This window comes from Lepisma saccharinum, chromosome 15 (genome assembly GCF_977018435.1).
Source record: "Lepisma saccharinum chromosome 15, izLepSacc3.1, whole genome shotgun sequence".
In the NCBI taxonomy this organism is placed as follows: Eukaryota; Metazoa; Arthropoda; class Insecta; order Zygentoma; family Lepismatidae; genus Lepisma; species Lepisma saccharinum.
The window spans coordinates 57,673,967-57,693,814 of record NC_139243.1 but is presented as its reverse complement, the minus strand read 5'-3'; the positions used below and the strand labels follow the sequence as shown (position 1 = coordinate 57,693,814).

At 37.4% G+C, this 19,848-nt stretch overlaps 1 protein-coding gene across 1 annotated transcript in view; it reads left to right on the top strand.

The window, feature by feature from the left end:
* The window catches only part of LOC145999492 (uncharacterized), a 39,338-nt gene extending 20,029 nt beyond the window's left edge, over nucleotides 1-19,309 (top strand). The window contains exons 3-4 of the mRNA XM_083136453.1: nucleotides 6,410-7,377; nucleotides 18,639-19,309. Of these exons, the coding sequence (XP_082992579.1) occupies nucleotides 6,410-7,377; nucleotides 18,639-19,146 (1,476 nt within the window). The 3' untranslated portion in view covers nucleotides 19,147-19,309. The remainder of the gene's footprint in view (nucleotides 1-6,409; nucleotides 7,378-18,638) is intronic.
* The last annotated feature ends 539 nt before the right edge of the window (nucleotides 19,310-19,848 follow it).

Below are 19,848 nucleotides of genomic sequence, written 5' to 3'. Positions count from 1 at the left end.
AGAGAAGTAGCTTTATGCATTGAAAAATGAGTCCGCACTCATAGTTTTTGCAAGCAGAGGGTTCCAAACCTCAGTGGAAATATCAATATATAATACCGAGAATGTATAAGGAGATTGATAAATTACAAATTGTATTTCTTAATCAATCACTCTTCACTCTTATCTCATTTAGTCGTAACTTTAAAAATAATCAATTATTTTATTTTAAACTTACTGCGTATGACAAAATTCCATAATCCTTCCTTAGCTTGTGAATTGTAATAATTTTCCAAATTCACTATTTTGCAGTTTGAATTCAAATCATAGAGAATAGAGAAATTAAGTCAATTTAATAGAAGATAATATTGGTACTTAGCAAAACCATACGTGGATCTGTATGAGTTTCTTATTTCCATTTGCAAAAACATCGATTTAGTTTAGTTTGTAATTGTCAGGGGAAAATGTAAATTTTGTCCTGGAAAACCTGGAAAAGTCAGGGAATTTCATTTCTTCTTGTTTGTAGCCACCCTGCCTTTGTTTTAGAAAGTCTTAAAACATGCAGAGTGCAGAAGTTTGTGTGTTTTTTTTTTCTTTTTTTTAACAACCTGTGATTTTTTAGGCTCAGTCAATAAATAATGAGGCAGAGGATATTACACCAAAACTATGGTAGTTAGAAATGGGTCGATGGGTCTGAAATCGAGGTGCAGGTGTGACAAAACTGATTCACACATGTATTCCCGCTGGATGGCGTTACGTGTCTGGCAAGGTATGCGCAAAGGCTGCTAACTGAGCAGCGGCCATGTCCAGTAATTCCATGTTTAACTGTGACGCGTAATGGAGGCATCCAAAGAGGAGCAATGGGGGTGTTGTGTGCTTCTTGACAGCGGAAGGTGTAGGGGGTTGTGAAATCCATCGACGAATGGAAATAATACAGTGCGTCCATTTCGATCTGCAGCCGAGAGATCGGGAGAAGCGTGGCGGGCGGCGCTGATGGAGATGCCGACATTTGCGGCCTGTAATGCCCCTCTTATTTTTATAGACATATGCAGACATTTACATAAATATTGCAAAACGAGCACTAACCTGTGTTATAACACGCAAAAGTTCTTCTGTAATTCATCCAAGTTCTGCTCTTATATACACAAATAAATACGCTATAGAAATGATGTTAAGAGCCACAGATAATAAAGCATTTTAATCATAGTTTTGACCAGTAACGTTCTGTTTAAGTTTATATCCTTGAAAGAGTTTTGTGGCCATGGGAATCGGTTGGAGGTTTCGAATGTGCAACACTGTATCAGGATTACACTGCAGATGAAACCGATAAAAGTGAATGGTTTTCGTGAGCTTCCTTGCAATCCGAAATATCCGAGCTCGAGTTTTTTGTTCCTTCGCAACTAGATGAAGACAGAGTTGTAAATATAGTGGCAAGCAATGTAAACCAAGAGCATGTTAATTTCGTACTGTGCGCAAGAGTGTTATTCTTGGTTACTTGCAGTTACTTGTTTGTGTTATTGTAGTGTGTATGTGTGACGTGTCAGTGAGACAATTGGAATGCCAGCCGCAAGATTCACGTTAGAACTAAGATTTTTTATGTGTGACACGTACGTGAAAACAAACTCGTGTCGAGACGTGTGTAGGTAATTTGTACAGAAATTCCCATGCGTTTCAACTCCACACAGAGATACGGTTAGACATCTTGTCCTTAAATTACGAGAAACTGTATCGTTAAATTTTAAAGCACCTAAGCAAAAACGACGGATTCTAACCGAAGCAAAACTCGATGATATTGGTGCAGCGTTAGAACGTTCTCCAAACAAACCTCCACGCCGTGTTTCACAAGAGCTGGGCGTGTCAAAATCATCGGCACATACAGTCACTAAGCTACTAAAATTAAAACCATACTCTTATAACACAGGTTAGTGCTCGTTTTGTATAAATGTCCTCATATGTCCATAAAAACAAGCGGGCATTTCAGGCCGCAAATGTTGGCATCTCCGTCAGCGCCGCCCGCCACGCTTCTCCCGATCTCTCGGCCGCAGATCGAAATGGACGCACGGTATATGGGTAAATGGGTTGCACTGTATGTCCCGTGCAGGAGTGGAACAAACTCTTTGGCGAAGGACACGTGGAGTGGGCCACCAAAGTGTATCACAGACCAGCATGTTATGCAGGTGGATGAACTCATCAAGACAGACCGTCATGTATGAGTGGATGACATTTTGGCATCATGATACTGCCCACACAATCATCAAGGACACCTTGATGTTCTGTAAAGTGTGCACTCAATGGGTCTCGCAATGTCCAATTGCCAGGGTTGGCCCAGGTGGGCCCATCCCAGTTTTCCCCATGCATTTTTTTTTTTTAGAAAAACCCACCAAAAAAGGCAAACAAAATGTGTAGTTTTTTTAAGAAAATGTTGTAAATTATTGCTTTAAATACTTGTGAGGTTCTACAATTGTCAAAATTTTTTGGAAAACTTGTAAAGAAAAAGCTTAGCAGAGCTTTAAATACTAAAAATGATGAATGTAGTACAAGTCACAGTGAGTTTTTTCAGGCTATTTTCCTCAAATCATGCTAGAAATGGACTTTTACATATCTAAGAAACAAAATAGAAAATGTATCAAAAATTTTTAGATAAAACCTTTTCATTTATTGATGTAGCATAGTTTAATAAAGCTTATAATTTTTAAATGTGGGAACATTTTGGTTATCAGTTACTTCCTTATGTGAGTGGAAACGATAGTGGCAGATCATAGTTTCAACTGTGACAATCAATTGATACAATCAATTTTTGCATGTATAAACATTACAAGGGAGAATTGAGTACATTTTATTGAAATGTCGTTAATTGTGGCATAATTAACTTGGAACACACTTTAAATTATTTTTGTCATTTCTCATCCTAATGGGTTGCAGTAAAATGTTATTTATGTCTGGTTAGGAGCTCTATACCTATGTAAGTCATGCATCTTCGTAATTACCACAATATCAGCTTTGTGCACGAAACTTAAAGTGTATTATGTACTTGCACCATAATTTGACTATAAAATTATCAAAATATGGTGCATGATTTAGGAGGAACATGAGTTAGGGTGGATGGGTGGAGAGGGATAAGTCATGTATTTAATGACCATGATAACTGCTGTAAATTTAGAAAAATTTAGGTAAAGTTATTTCTGCAGCTAGAAAACTTGTAAACCAAAGTGAGCAATTTGTTTCTAGATTGTGGATGAAAAACTTATTTTCTCCATGTTGCAGGATCTACAATGTTTTTGTTATTTTCAAAACTGTCTAGAATACATTTTCAGCATATAAGGAATTAAACTGAGTAATTTTAGAGATTTCATTGGTCTGCAATTTTGCAGTAAAACTTTAAAAATAATATTTCTTAGCTTATAAGAGGAGTGGTGGTAAAAGGTAAGATCACACACATTCTATTTTTGATAACCGCCATAAATGCAAAGCTTGTGCGTTGCAATTTTTATAGTTGCAATATAACTTAAATGATTGATCTCGCATCGTCTTTGAGAAAAATTGGTCACCATGTTTAAAGATAGTAGACAGACTGATTTAACATGTCTTGTGAGATCTTTAAATTATACTCATATTTGACTAGGTTATATTTTCGTACATTTAGAAACACAAGTCTCAGCAATGTTACGGCATCACTTGAGTTTTAAGTTTTTAGTAAAAATTGTGTAATGTAATGTGTGTGTTTTAGGAGTCACCAATTTTGAGACCACAATAACTGCAGCAAATTTAGAGGTTTTTAGTTTAAATTAATCACAACTAGATACACGGGAATGACTCTGTTTTGCATTTGCATTTGTTCAAAATATTTCAAGAGTGTAGAAAAAATGGATTTTTCTTATGCTGAGATATATTCCAAATTCTGATGACACTTCCAAATCTCTGCTAAACTATATTTTTGGAGATTAAGAAAAGGGTCTTAAGAATTTTAGGGCTTTGCTTAAGCTATAATTTGACATTAAATGTTTTTAAATATAGTGCATGTTTTGGGATTGTTGTGGACCAAATTTCAGGTCACCAATGTTTTGATCATGAGAATTGCCATTCTTATAGCATTTGAAAGCTTATTGTGGTGTAGTTGGAATAAAGCCAACTTAGGGAAGGTGTTCACATTTTGGTATGATTGCATTTGCAAGTTCTCTCGATCAAGCAGGAGTAATTACTCGTTCCCTTTCTTATTCAGCATTAATGCTAGCCAGATATTTGGAAGATGTATAAATTATTCCATTTGGATGAAATCAGCCAGACAATTAGAAACGACCAACTTATAATTTGGCATGGTTAATACATGGAGGAGGTGTTTATGCTTGAAAAGTCCAAAAAATAATGGGAAAACACAACTGTGAACAAACTGTTTTGAAGCAGATTTAAAACATTGTGTTACATAGTATTTTTGGATTATTTTATGGTCTATGGCATATGAAATAAATTAGAAAAAACTGTGTTTGTAGCATAATTCATTCCAACATATGTACAACACTGCATTCGCAAAATAATTTGTTTCATAAACTGAAGTTCAGAATGGATTTGATTGATTGATTTACTTTATTTTACTTTGCTTTTTGTGTCACTTTTGGCTAATTTGCAAAGATAGGGATGAGTGATGATGTGACGAAATTGATGAATGGAAACTCACCAACAACAGTGCCCAGACTGAGATTTGAACCCAGGACCCTTGGCATCGTAACGTGATGTTCTAACTACTCCATCACATGGACCGGTGAAGTTCAGAATGAAATATTCACTAATAGTATCAACTGAAAATGTGCATAACCTTGAAAAATATGTAATTTAACATCTAAATTTTAGTATCATTATAGAGGAAGAAGGTAGCAAACCTAATTAAGAAAATGAAAAGTCTGTAAAAGTTAGTTAGTCCTTTTTTTTAAAAAAAATGTTCCTGCATTATTCAAGTTGTTATGTTATGTTACTGTGTTGTTTGTTAATGTGTTCATGGAAACAACTACTCAATTTTGTGTCATGTTCATAAACGAAAATGCATCCAAGTACACACACACACACATATGCATACATATGGATTTCTCTTGTTTGTTGTTTCACTGGTTGATCGATTGATTTGCTTTATTTTACTCCTCTTTTCTGCCACATTTGGCTAATCGCAAAGATGAAAACGAGTGATACGATGAAATTGATGAAGGAACATACAAATATTACCCATACCCAGTCTGGGATTCGAACCCAGGACCTCTGGCATCATAGGTATTTCTCTTGTTAGAATAAAATGTTATTAGTCCTCCCCTATAATCAGGTGGCAGTGTAGAGTACCGTTGTTGACTACCAGAAAGAAAGAAAATACTGGTAATGACATATTCTGTATTGTCCCCCCCTCCTGTTAATTTGATTCTTGGATACACCAAAGTATGTGCCTCCTCAGGGATTGCAACCCTGAAAACTGATCACAAAGCAACAGCATTAACTATTACACCATCCAGGAAGAGTTGAATCAAGTTGTTGCACAAATATGTTAGAACAGAAATATTAAATAACTATTCCCTCTAACAATTATCTCTGGAGCAAGGGTGTGCATAGCATCAGGAAAGGGAAGGAAATAGAGTGGGCAGAGCAAAGCAGTACATGCTGCTGTGAAGGTTGGTAACTGCAGTCGCTTACTCCTCTCCAGGCAATCCATTTCTCTCTCTCTCCCATGTTCATTGGTGGAGCCATCTCATGTTACTACTTGTGCAGAGACTTGTTTTTGTTCGCTTGCTCCAGAGAGAGTTGGGACAGGGTATAAAGCAGTACAAATAAAATGTTATGATACATTACTACTAGGGGAATATTGTATTTCATTCTTATGATGTATATTTTTAAATATAACCTTAAAAACCCAATAAAATCCAGGTTTTATCTGAAAAAAAAGAGAAAAACCCACCTGGGTTGAGTTTTTTTTTTAAGAAATCTAGGCAAAATGCCAACCCTGCCTATTGCACGACAATGCTAAACCACACACAGCCAACACAACAAAGGAATGTCTGAAAACATTCAAGTGGGAAGTCCTCTCTCTATAGTCCAGATCTGTCCCCGTGTGATTTCCACATCTTCGGTGAGCTGAAAAAAGCTCTGCGGAGACAACAGTTTCAATCAGACGATGACGTCAAGGAGTACGTGTCCAGTTGTTTCCAACAGCAGCCAAAGGAGTTCTACGACCATGCCATTTTGCGACTGGTGTCACAATGGGATAAATGCCTAACAGTGGCAGACAATACTTCTGAGGGACATTACATAAGTAGTACTGTGAAATATCCTCTGCCTCGTTATTTATTGACTGAGCCTCATAAATAAAAAAAATCTGATTATTTTTTTTTATAAGAAGTAAAAAGACATTTAAATTAAAGATCATAATTTTTAATCCACACTGCTTGTGATTGTCTTTCAGAAGGCTTCTTCATCCTGGTCTGATGATTGTGAAGAAAATTTGGCTCTTCAAGTGTCTGACACAGGTTTCTCTCCTGTGGAAGTGCTCCTAAAGTCTGAATCAGAAAATGCCGATCCATTAGTTTGTGAACAAACATCTCTGGAGAATGTGTGGCTTCCGGATGAGTCATGTGTCAAGACTGAAACTGAATCATTCAAGGAGCCTCCTGATGTTGATATCTCTCTTGACATCAAACCATCTAATCAGTGCATACAGGATGCTTCTGTCGATATGAAACAATCTAAGCAGTGCATACAGGATGCTTCTGTCGATATCAAAGAATCTAAGGAGAGCATACAGGGTGCTTCTGTTGACATCAAACCATCTGATCAGTGCATACAGGATGCTTCTGTCGATATCAAAGAATCTAAGCAGAGCATACAGGATGCTTCTGTTGACATCAAACCATCTGATCAGTGCATACAGGATGCTTCTGTCGATATCAAAGAATCTAAGCAAAGCATACAGGATGCTTCTGTTGACATCAAACCATCTGATCAGTGCATACAGGATGTTTCTGTCAATATCAAAGAATCTAAGCAATGCATACAGGATGCTTCTGTTGACATCAAACCATCTAATCAGTGCATACAGGATGTTTCTGTTGACATCAAACCATCTAATCAGTGCATACAGGATGCTTCTGTTGACATCAAACTATCAAGTAAGTACATGAAAGAAACTTCAGATTGTAAAGTGGAAAATGTGAGTGGTGATAGTTGGATTCAATTTGAAGGCAGAAATCCGGAAGTTCCTAGTGGGCAAAATGTTCATAAAAGTGAAGGATTTTATCCATGTTATCATGGACAACTTGTTACAAAAATGCCATCTGAGGACAGTGACAATGGTGAATTAATTTTAAGTGAAGATCAAGACATGAAGTATTCTGTAGAGAATCCTGATGAGGTGGAAGGCAAAATGGCAGAAAGGTAGGTGAAGAAAATTTTAGTACAAGGATTGAAAATGAGCATGGCAGTACTAAGGTTCAAAATTGGACCTTTTTGCTTGTAGATTATGATTCATGTAATTTCTCTATTTTGCCAGCAGTGCTGCAGGGTTACTGGTCATTCAATACAAGATTATCCAGAAGTGTCCACCCCACCATGTCAGATTGGGATAAAATTTGTTACATTATATCCTTAGACATATATATGAACCCATAGGATTTATTTCTGCTTTTGGAATATCAGTTCTAGTTTGTAATTTATAGTGCTCTGAAATTTCCTGTCATTTGATGCCTTTTTTCTTATGGGATCAAGCCATGTGTAGAGTGGTGTATCCAGAATTTTTGGATATACTTTTTTGATAGTCAGCCCTCATTTTGTCATCCTTTCCTGCCTTTATTTTCTTTTTAGGAATAAAGGGCCAAACGGGAGTAATGTCCCCTGCCTTTCCCCATCCCCTTGAGGTTACACAGCATGTGCATATTTTGGGCCCAAGTTCCTTTTCTTTTATTGTGATTTCATCATGTGGTACGAATGCAATACTTACATGGTTTGTTTTAAATTTATGTTTGTTAACACATACTGGGAAGTTTTAGCATTAAAATAAAGTCCCCAAATGCATTCTACTAAGGTTCTGATTTGCTTCTACATTCATTCCCACTAGTCTACCATTCTAGCAAGTTTCATTTTGTGGACATTATGCCTATATGTACAGAAGAATCCATGAGTATTACCATGCAAATTGTTCATCACCATGTTCGTGCACTCTATTTGACCCAATAAGAGCTTCAAGAATGAAATGAAAACTCAAAACAAGCTGCTGACAACTTCTGCACCAACATACATAAAAATCCATCGCTTAAAATCACACAGGCTGAAAGAGAAATATTAGTGAAAATAAGTCATGGACAATTTGCTCGGTAATACTCATGGATCCCACTGTACTGTCTAGATTATAATTTTACCTCATGATACTAACCTGTTTTCTTCTCTCTTCATGTGATGGTTATAACCAAAATCTCATCCGATAATTCAAACCACCTTAACTATAGAACTCCCAATTTGTGCACTTCATTTTGATTTATTTATATAAACTGAAATTTTGCATTTGTGCAAATGAAATATGAAACTTGTTTTTAGTAATAACTTCTGCAACCAGACAGAAGCATATAACTTGACTTTACAATTTTGACGAGTATTTTCCCCTCCATCCAAAAATTACTGAAGCAAGTATGGATCCAGTCATTTACATATGTGTGTGTGTGTGTGTGTGTGTTAAACAAAGGAAGTACTGCATGAAAGACAGAGCACACTGACCAATATCATCCACAATTTTCGTTTTCACACTTCAGTGGCTATTTTTAATAATATTGATATTTAATCTTCCAGTACATTTTATTGCCATGTTCTTATAGCACTGATTGTTGTAACCACTGAATTTTAGCAGTAACACAATAAAGAAACATACGGTCCAGACTCAAAATTGTAAATTGAGTAACTGTTACAAGCAAAGAATGTGTAATCACATTGATAATGAACACAAACAAAGCATAAGACCACAGTATTTAGATGACAGTGAAATAATTTACAATACACTCAGTTGGCAGGGAGGAAAAATGTTTCTTTGACCAATTGGGGAATCAAGACTTAGTATTAGAGCTTATAGACAACACTACTTAGCCGAAGTTTTGTCAACATACACAAACGTCATGTGCCTAATATTGACCATATATTTATATAAAACATGGCGCAACAGCCCATTGAGGGCCCAGGTCTACCACCAACTGTTGACCTCACTCCCACCTGATCCTACTCATTACCTTCTCCCTAGGTGACAGATCATCCAACCAGTTACAGGGTGTCGTGTGGTCAGCACGACAAACCCCCAGTCCTACTCATTTGTAACTCCCCAATTTCCTCACAATGGTGCGTGGCCACTGGTCCCACACATAGGCCGAAATCTCTTGTTGCGTTTTCCCTAGGAGACTCAAACCAGTCTGTCAACCTTGAGCAATTTGAGTAATTCAAGATGGCGTCCAATATGGCAGACTATACAGTTAATGACCTATATCTCAGTAACCAATGGTTGTAAAGAGAATTTTTTTTTATTCTTGATCCTCATTAGATGGACTACGAAAGAGATTCTGTGTAGTTTTATCATAATTTAAGAAATAATCCTTAAAATATATAATTTTTCTCGCACCTTTTGAGGTTTTTGCCTTGTAACTTTTGAACAAATCAAATGACAGGAAATTGTTTTGAATAAAAGTGGTAGGCCAATTCATAACCTTTACAACAATGTAAGACTTAATGCATTTGATTGAAAAATACACTATAAAATATGTCCCAAAATGGAGGATAGTGCCAAAAAAGTGGATCCTTATCACAGGTGGACTTGAATATAACAGTGAAGCACATTTTTGGCACTATCCTCCATTTTGGGACATATTTTATAGCACATTTTTCATTCAAATGCATTAAGTCTTGTATTGTTGTAAATGTTATGAATTCGGCTAACACATTTATTCAAAACAATTTCCTGTCATTTAATTTGTTCAAAAGTTACAAGGCAAAAACTTCAAAAGGTGCTAGAAAAATTACATATTTTAAGGATTAGTTTTTAAATTACGGTAGAAGTACTAACATTAGTGAGAAACTACACACAATCTTTTTTTTAGTGCATCTAATGAGGATCAAAACTACAAATAGATTTTCTGTTTACGACCATTGGTTACTGAGATATTGGACGCCATCTTGAATTATTTAAATCGCTCAATGTTGACAGTGTGGCATCAATCGGATCTGAGATGTACATAATATAAGGTTTCAAAATAAGTAAAAACATTTTATTCATACCTCAAGTCAAGCTTTTCCATTTGGCACCCGGGTTGTGTAGGTCCAATCTCAATTAGCCCAAATATGCATAAAGTGGATTTAAAACAAAAAGACTCAAACTAACTCTTGCATACAACAGGGTGGCGACAGACCTGGAAAACCTGGAAAACCGGGAAAAGTCAGGGAATTTGAGGTGTGAAAAAAAGTCAGGGAAATGTCAGGGAATTTCGTCTTCATTGACTTTTTTAAAATTTTTTTTTATTTATTTAAAGATATCGTTATGGAACTCTGCACGGGAACAGGATATGTCGTTCGTAAGTTTCGGCCTGAACTTTTAGGCATCTTTTATGCGCAACACAACCAGAGAGAGTGAGAGAGAGAGAGAGAGAGAGAGAGAGAGAGAGATATATATAAATTTCTCTCGCCCGGGCTTCTCGGCGGGAATTTTAAATTCGAACACTCTTTGGAGGAAAATTGTTATAACTCGGGCACTATGTGAGCAATCTACTTCGGATAAGTTTTGTTTTGCAGCTAAAACATCAGAGCATGCAACCGTGTACAATTCACAACACCGAACCGAGGAAGGGGGGGGGGCTCCCCCGAATTTCAATGGAAAAAAACAAAAATGTGGAGTTTGCTCCTCTTCTCCCGCTATTTTGGGGAGAAGGCGCGAACTTTAGTATTCTTTTCAAAGAATGGACATTTCTCAAGAGAATGAAACATGTTTCGTGTTCTTGGGTGCCATACAAGTTGAATAATAATCCAAAATGTGATTTTTTTTTTTTTTTTACGAAAAATAGGTAATTTGCATTTTTGAAGGAAAATTGTTATAACTCGGGCACAATGCGAGCAATCTACTTCGGATAAGTTTTGTTTTGCAGCTAAAACATCAGAGCATGCAACCGTGTATAATTCAGAACGCCGAACCGAGGAAGGGGGTTTGGGGGCGCGACATCGAATTTCAATGGAAAAAAACATAAAAATCTGGAGTTTGCCCCTTCTTTCCCCGCTATTTTGGGGAGAGGGCGCGAAATTTAGTATTCTTCTCAAAGAATAGACATTTCGCAAGAGCACGTAATATGTTTCATGTTCTTGGGTGCCATACAAGTTGAATAATAAGCCAAAATGTGATTATATTTTTTACGAAAAATAGGTAATTTGCATTTTTGGATATAAATTGTTATAACTCTGGCAGTATGAAAGCAGTGTACTTCGGATAAGTTTTGTTTTACTGCTAGAACATCCGAGCATGCAACTGTGTACAATTCAGAACGCCGGACCGAGGAAGAGGGGCTTGGGGGCGCGACCCCCGAATTTCAAAGAGAAAAACCATAAAAATCTGGAGTTTGTCCCCTCTTCTCCTGCTATTTTGGGGAGATGGCGCGAACTTTAGTATTCTTTTCAAAGAATGGACATTTCTCAAGAGAATGAAACACGTTTCATGTTCTTCGGTGCCATACAAATTGAATAATAATCCAATATGTTGTTGTTTTTTTACGAAAAATATGTAATTTGCATTTTTGAAGGAAAATTGTTATTTGTTATAACTCGGGCACTATGGGAGCAATCTACTTCGGATAAGTTTTGTTTTGCAGCTAAAACATCAGAGCATGCAACCGTGTACAATTCAGAACGCCGGACTTGTGAAGGGGGGCTTGGGGGCACAACCCCGAATTTCAATGGAAAAACATAAAAATGTGGAGTTTGCGCCTTCTTCCCCCGCTATTTTGGGGAGAGGGCGCGAAATTTAGTATTCTTCTCAAATAATGGACATTTCGCAAGAGAACGTAACATGTTTCATGTTCTTGGGTGCCATACAAGTTGAATAATAAGCCAAAATGTGATTTTTTTTACGAAAAATAAAAATAGGTAATTAGCATTTTTGGAAGAAACTTGTTATAACTCGGCCACTATGCACTATGGGAGCAATCTACTTCGGATAAGTTTTGTTTTGCAGCTAAAACATCATAGCATGCAACCGTGTATAATTCAGAACGCCGAACCGAGGAAGGGTGGTTTGAGGGCGCGACCACCGAATTTCAATGAAGAAAACATAAAAATCTGGAGTTTGCCCCGTCTTCTCCCGCTATTTTGGGGAGAAGTCGCAAACCTTAGTATTCTCTTAAAAGAATGGACGTTTCCAAAGAGATTGAAACATGTTTCATGAATAATGAGCCAAAATGTGAAACTCTGTTCGGAAATGAGGCATGGATATGTTGCGGGGAGAGGGGGGAGGTTGGTCATCAATATGAATTTCCCATACTTGCTCCAGACCTGTGTCAGAGTTTCCACCCAAACTTAAGAGTATGAAGGTCCAAAAAGCACATTAATTTCGTAATCAGCACCATGATACCATATAGTATCATCGGGCGAGTACGACCTTACTCTGATGATACCATAGGGTATCATCGGGGGAGCAAAGGTTAAGCCTCTAAATATTACGTGGAAAATGCATTGAATTATCGTTTTTTGTTGTCCATATGAGAGTAGTAAGGGGACTTGTCAACAGATGGAGGGGATAAGAGCGGGTTCCGCCGTCCGATAGTTGACTATTTTAAATAATAGTTTAAAAGCACAATGGAGTATTAATTCCGGTATATTTGGCAGATAAATGTTCTAAAACAAAAACACGAATTTTGGGAAACGTAACACTAACAAGTCAAAAAAAGATAATGCCAATTTTTGGTGCCATAATATATCGGTATCTGCCATGTGAGATTGATTGATTTTAATTTTTTGGGTGCGTCGCCACTTATGGTCATTATGCACTCTTCAGTATATACGGAGAAAATTCCATTATCTAAAATCCTTACCTTAAAATTAAAAAAGTGGTATGGAAAATATCTTTCCCAAAAGAACTTTCAAGATATCAAACTCTCACGAAGAGGCGTAGGCCATGTGACTTACAATTTGAAACAGTAGTTTAAAAACACCATGAAGGTATAATTTCAGATATTTGCCAGAAAATGCGTTAAAATGAAAATGTGATTTTGGGAAAAATAACAATATATAGTAGAAAATAAAAAATAAGAAAATACACCAATTTTAAAAATAATAACAAAATATCAAGGTCCCTACCTATTAGGCATAAATAAAACAAGAATATCAGTTGTAATTTATTGCATTAGTAACAGTGAGTCCTAACCTAATTTTCGGCATAATCACCACCGTTGTTCTGGCATTTGTCGTAGCATGGCACTAAATTTTGTATGCCCATATTACCGTGCGTTCATTTCGATCTGCAGCCGAGAGATCGGGAGAAGCGTGGCGGGCGGCGCTGACGGAGATGCCGACATTTGCGGCCTGTAATGCCCGCTTATTTTTATAGACATATGCAGACATTTATATAAATATTGCAAAACGATCACTAACCTGTGTTATAACGCGCAAAAGTTCTTCTGTAATTCATCCAAGTTCTGCTCTTATATACACAAAAAAATACGCTTTAGAAACGATGTTAAGAGCCACAGATAATAAAGCATTTTAATCATAGTTTTGACCAGTAACGTCCTGCTTAAGTTTATATCCTTGAAAGAGTTTTGTGCCGATGGGGATCGTTTGGAGGTTTTGAATGTGCAACACTGTATCAAGATTACGCTGTAGAAGAAACCGTTAAAAGTCAATAGTGTTCGTGAGCTTCCTTGCAATCCGAAATCTCCGAGCTCGAGTTTTTTGTTCCTTTGCGACTAGATGAAGACAGAGTTGTAAATATAGTGGCGAGCAATGTAAACCAAGAGCGTGTTAATTTCGTACTGTGCGCAAGAGTGGTTATTCTTGGTTACTTGCAGTTACTTGTTTGTGTTATTGTAGTGTGTATGTGTGACGTGTCAGTGAGACGATTGGAATGCCAGCCGCAAGATTCACGTTAGAACAAAGATTTTTTTATGTATGACACGTACCTACGTGAAAACAAACTCGTGTCGAGACGTGTGTAGGTAATTTGTACAGAAATTCCCATGCGTTTCAACTCCACACAGAGATACGGTTAGACATCTTGTCCTTAAATTACGAGAAACTGTATCGTTAAATTTTAAAACACCTAAGCAAAAACGACGGATTCTAACCGAAGCAAAACTCGATGATATTGGTGCAGCGTTAGAACGTTCTCCAAACAAACCTCTACGCCGTGTTTCACAAGAGGTGGGCGTGTCAAAATCATCGGCACATACAGTCACTAAGCTACTAAAATTAAAACCATACTCTTATAACACAGGTTAGTGCTCGTTTTGCAATATTTATATAAATGTCTGCATATGTCCATAAAAATAAGCGGGCATTTCAGGCCGCAAATGTCGGCATCTCCGTCAGTGCCGCCCGCCACGCTTCTCCCGATCTCTCGGCTGCAGATCGAAATGGACGCACGGTATATGTGTCTGACAGCAAAGACTGGAACTATCTCTACCGCAGTGTAGCTGTCAAATCCTTGTCCTGCCAGAAACTAGGGATGGCCAAACGGATCCGGATCCGAAAAATCCGGATCCAAAAGTTACGGATCTGGATCCGAATCCGAAAATTCCGGATCCGGATCTGGGTTTGAAAGTTTCGGATCTGGATCCGGATCCGAAAGTTCCGGATCTGGATCGGGATCCGAGAGTTTCGTATCTCAATCCTATTATAATATTACCACACCTTAAAAGGTATTATGATCTTCGATTACAAAGAAATTTTTCATTAGTTAGTCCTACAAGAATTTTTTCAAGTGTTGTTCCTAAAATACTTTGCTACGCATCGGCTAACACAGTCGTGCACAAAAATAATCTTACTTGTTTAACATAAAATGTCAGAGGTGATTTTGTAAATGCCATTGAAACGAATATGTATTCATTCGAATGTATTGGAAATGAAAACATACATAAATGTGAGACATTTAATTCCAGGATGAAACCTTTAACACATATAACAAGATAGAAATGTTATACAAAAATTATACAATTGTTCTACAGTTACAGTTTTACAAATTAAAATAAAACATTATAATATATGCAGTGTTATATAATTACAAAGTGTAAGACTAACAAGGGAGGTTATCTAAGTGTCCCCTCCGATTTCCATGAAACTTGGCAGGCGAATAGTGGGACCCAAAGGAAAAAATACCTGTTTTTTTGTTTCAGCTAAAAAACTGTTTTAGGGGGCAAAACCCCCTCAAATGTCAAGATGACAAATTGATGTGAGGATCTGACCCCTGTGTCCCCCTCCGATTTCCATGATACTTTGCAGGTGTGTGTATAAACGGGCCCAAATGAAGAAATACGTGTTTTTTTTTGTTTCGGCTAAAAAACTGTTTTAGGGGGCAACCCCCCTCAAATGTCAATATGAGGACAAATTTAAGTGTGCATTTGACCTGTGTGTCCCCCTCTGATTTCCATGAAACTTGGCAGGTGTATAGTAGGGCCCAATGGAAGAAATACGTGTTTTTTTTTGTTTCGGCTAAAAAACTGTTTGAGGGGGCAAAACCCGACTCAAATATCAAGATGAGTAGAAATTGACGTGGGGATCATCTGACCCCTGTGTCCCCCTCCGATTTCCATGGAATTTGACAGGTGTATAGAGAGGCCCTTTGCCCCCTGTTTCTTCCTATGCCATATTTACGTGGTTTCGGGGTAAGATCCCCACTTCAGTTTCTCCTCATCTTGACATTTGAGGGGGGGGGGGCTCTATACACCTGGCAAGTTTCATGGAGATCGGAGGGGGAGACTTAGACCACCCTTGTAAGGGTATTAATTAATTACAAATCGCGCTCGCGGGTACACACACTATATATATATGTGTATGTATGTATATTATATGTATATTAGCAGGTAACAATATGTTATAAGCACATTCTTACTTTCCAAAGAAGCGCATGTGGGATGGCAAAACGGATCCGGATCCGAAAGTTCTGGATCCCGGATCCGAAAAATTTTAGGATCCGGAACCAACCGAATCCAGATTTCGGATCCGGATCTGGCCATCCCTACCAGAAACCTCTTCAGTTAAACAAAGAGATGAAAGTCGGTACATTCAAGGCCAGGGCTGTACAGGGAGTGGTCCAAGATATCTCACCTGAAGTGATGCAAAGGGCCCGTGTGTACTCAGCTGTATGGGGTTGTGCACATTCTATCGGCCTTCCATGAATTGTCTACACCATCGTCTGACCTTACTATCACTCACGACTTCCAATCTGCACACCTCACACGATTGCTGGTGGCTCTGTGCCAAATCCTGAGCGTGCAATGTAGGCTACATCGCAGTCGGTGGGAGACTGTATGAGAGCTGAAATGTTTAACCTAGAACTGTCCTAAAACGGTTGCATTGCAACTGTACCAGATTACAGTTACATGCCACTTCTTCCTGCCTGCATGTGTGTGTGTCGCTCTCCGACCACTAGTGCTGCGTATAGGCACCATTGGAGCTTTTTTCAGGATGCCCCTCGTATATGAACTTTCAGAAGCTTTTATTATTAAAGTGTTCCTGTTTTAATGTGTGGTTAGCTAAATCAGGTACATATACAATGCAATTCTATAAATTCCTTGCGTTAAATTTCTAATACCTTCATACCCTTTTCGTCAGCATTAGTGGTATAACTGCATGTTGTCAGTTTCACAGTACTTCACTTGGATATACTGTACTGAAGCAGAAATCCCATTGATAATGTAAGGGAATATGACACTTTATTTTGTTCGATTCAATTGTTTCACTTATATGCAAGAGTTTAAGTTGTTTGCTTTATAGAGAAGAGAGAAGTAGCTTTATGCATTGAAAAATGAGTCCGCACTCATGGTTCTTGCAAGCAGAGGGTTCCAAACCTCAGTGGAAATATCAACATATAATACCGAGAATGTATAAGGGGACTGATAAATTACAAGTTGTATTTCTTAATCAATCACTCTTCACTCTTATCTCATTTAGTCTTAACTTTAAAAATAATCACGTATTTTATTTTAAACTTACTGCGTATGACAAAATTCCGTAATCCTTCCCTAGCTTGTGAATTGTAATAAGTTTCCAAATTCACTATTTTGCAGTTTGAATTCAAATCATAGCGAATGGAGAAATTAAGTCAATTTCATAGAATATAATATTGGTACTTAACAAAACCATACGTGGATCTGTGTGAGTTTATTATTTCTATTTGCAAAAACATCGATTTAGTTTAGTTTGTAATTGTCAGGGAAAAATGTAAATTTTGTCCTGGAAAACCTGGAAAAGTCAGGGAATTTCATTTCTGCTTGTTTGTAGCCACCCTGCGTACGATGTTACGGCTCCCTGATATGTCAGTAAGTACTTTGAAACAAAAATGATCGCTACAAAGTAACTGTGAAAGGATTAATAACGCCTAACAAGCCACGCAGAAGAAGAAATTTAAAAGTGATGTGGACGAATTTAACAAGTGTGTTATTCATAGAGCAATTGACGAATTTCACTGTCGTGAAGGACAGCGTGCTACTTTAGATTCGTAAGTATTTTTTTTTTTTTTTTTAATGAGACAACAGGATATAGCTTTGCCAGTTTTATATCTAGTAGAATTGTAACTTCCGCATATTGCAACACTGCTCCTATGAGTCACGTGACTTTTTCTACAAACGACAAACATTTTCTGCTTTGCGCATGCCAGAGCTCAGGCTAATCCGATTGTGCTGTACCGATATTGGCGCACAGTGTAATGGTAGGTGAACACTCGATCTCCGCCAGAAACCTGCCACTTCGGTCAGTCATGCAAAACGTTTTGACAAGGTGAAAAATCTCGTGTAACATTCAATTACATTTTGTTTTGTGTAATTGACTGAAAGGAAACATGTACCATAGTTATTTTGGAAGTGAACATTTTGGAAAATGTTTGTGTGATACATGTGCATATGGTACATTTCATTCTTTAAGAAGGTTAAACCATAAGAACACTGGATTTTCATGGTATTTTTCAATCCAAAATGTGTTGAAATTCTCATTGTATGTCCAGTTCACTTTTTTTTTCTTTTTTGAATGCATGAAAAGCATGTCCAGAACATGCCACTATGCATACAGAAACTTTTTTTTTCAATGATGAAAATTTTTTGGTGTTATCGCATTTGTGAAAAATAAAAGTCCTTACTCGTCACTCATTATTGGGATTGAATGACAAAGAGGCATGTATACGAACACTACTGTGCCATGAGTTTTCACCGGGTATCGAATCCGAAGACCCCTTGCTACCACTACACCATCGCGAAGGCCCTCATCTCAGAACAAAAATCAGGATTTTGATTATCAGGTTTCCCTATCTGCATATATATCCCCTAGATTATTTATCTGCTTCTCACTTTATTTCCAAACTTTATCAGGCTAATCCAGCACCTCTTGCTCTGAACTGTGTGTGTTGCAATGATGTTTTCATGTAACAAGAAAATTTAGCCACACTATTTGATATTATAATGAAATGCTGGTTCTGTTTTCAGATATTTCATGAAGCCTAATGCAAGGAAAGGAAGGAACTACCGTAGTGCTTCCCTGAGTGGAATTAACCACGTTCAAGGTACCTCAGGTTGTTTTGAGGGACATAGTTCAGAAGGATCAGTAACAGATGCTATTGGGTTGAATGTGCATTCAAATTCATCAGAACTTAACGTTCACATGTGTAACACTTGTGGAAAAGTGTTTGCTAACAAATATATACTTCGAGTTCACATGAGAATCCATGCAACGGAGAGGCCATACAAGTGTTCAATTTGCAACAAAGCATTTAAACAGCAGCAGGCCCTGCAAATCCACTTGAAATTCCACAGTGGGGACAAACGTCACGTGTGTAGTGTGTGTGACAAGTCTTTTGTTCTGTCAGGAGATTTGAAAAGACATCTTCAGGTTCACATTCGCAAACCACATTTATGTAACTTCTGCAAGCGAAGTTTCATTCAACAAATGGAGTTGGAGTTGCATGTGCAGATTTTCCACAAAGCAAAGCATTAATTTCTTTTTCATTTTATTAGTGTTTGCACTAAAAATCCATAGCGCCATACGTTCCTTATAGGTTGGTCCATTGAGAGACAATTGTTCTAAGTAGATAACGTTTTTGTTCAAAGCAAGATTTCAAGTGAAAATTCTGTTGTGAATGTATCTTTGTGTAATTGGCATTACTTAATAAAAATTCAAAATTATGAAACTGTCTTGACCTTACATTCTTGAAGAATGCGTGGTTTCTTTGTTGGACTACCAATAAAACTGATGTACATAGCACAGTGGTTCGGATCTCACTTTAAACTGTAGGTCCAGTTCCGATTAGCCTTTCTGTGCATAAAATGAACTTAAACAACAAGTCAGTTAAACAAACAATAAAACTAATCTAGGTATTTTATGCAGTAAAATTTGTTCCATAATGTGGATAAGAGGTAAATACATTATTGTGTCAAACTAGTTTGACTCTTGCCAATTGCAACACAGGCGGCTGCATTTACACTAACAATTTCTAATATTCTAGCTTTATTAAATTTGGGTAACTTCCACCTGTCCCTTTGCCCTAACGGAACTGTTGCCATTATAGTTTCCCCTTCTGCAAGCTGACTTTGTACATTTCTTGGTCTGCTACAGGTTGAGACAAATATGCCATGTGAGGATTGAAATTACCATCTAAATCTTCCATCAGTAGGAGTATTGTGTAATTGTAATAAATTT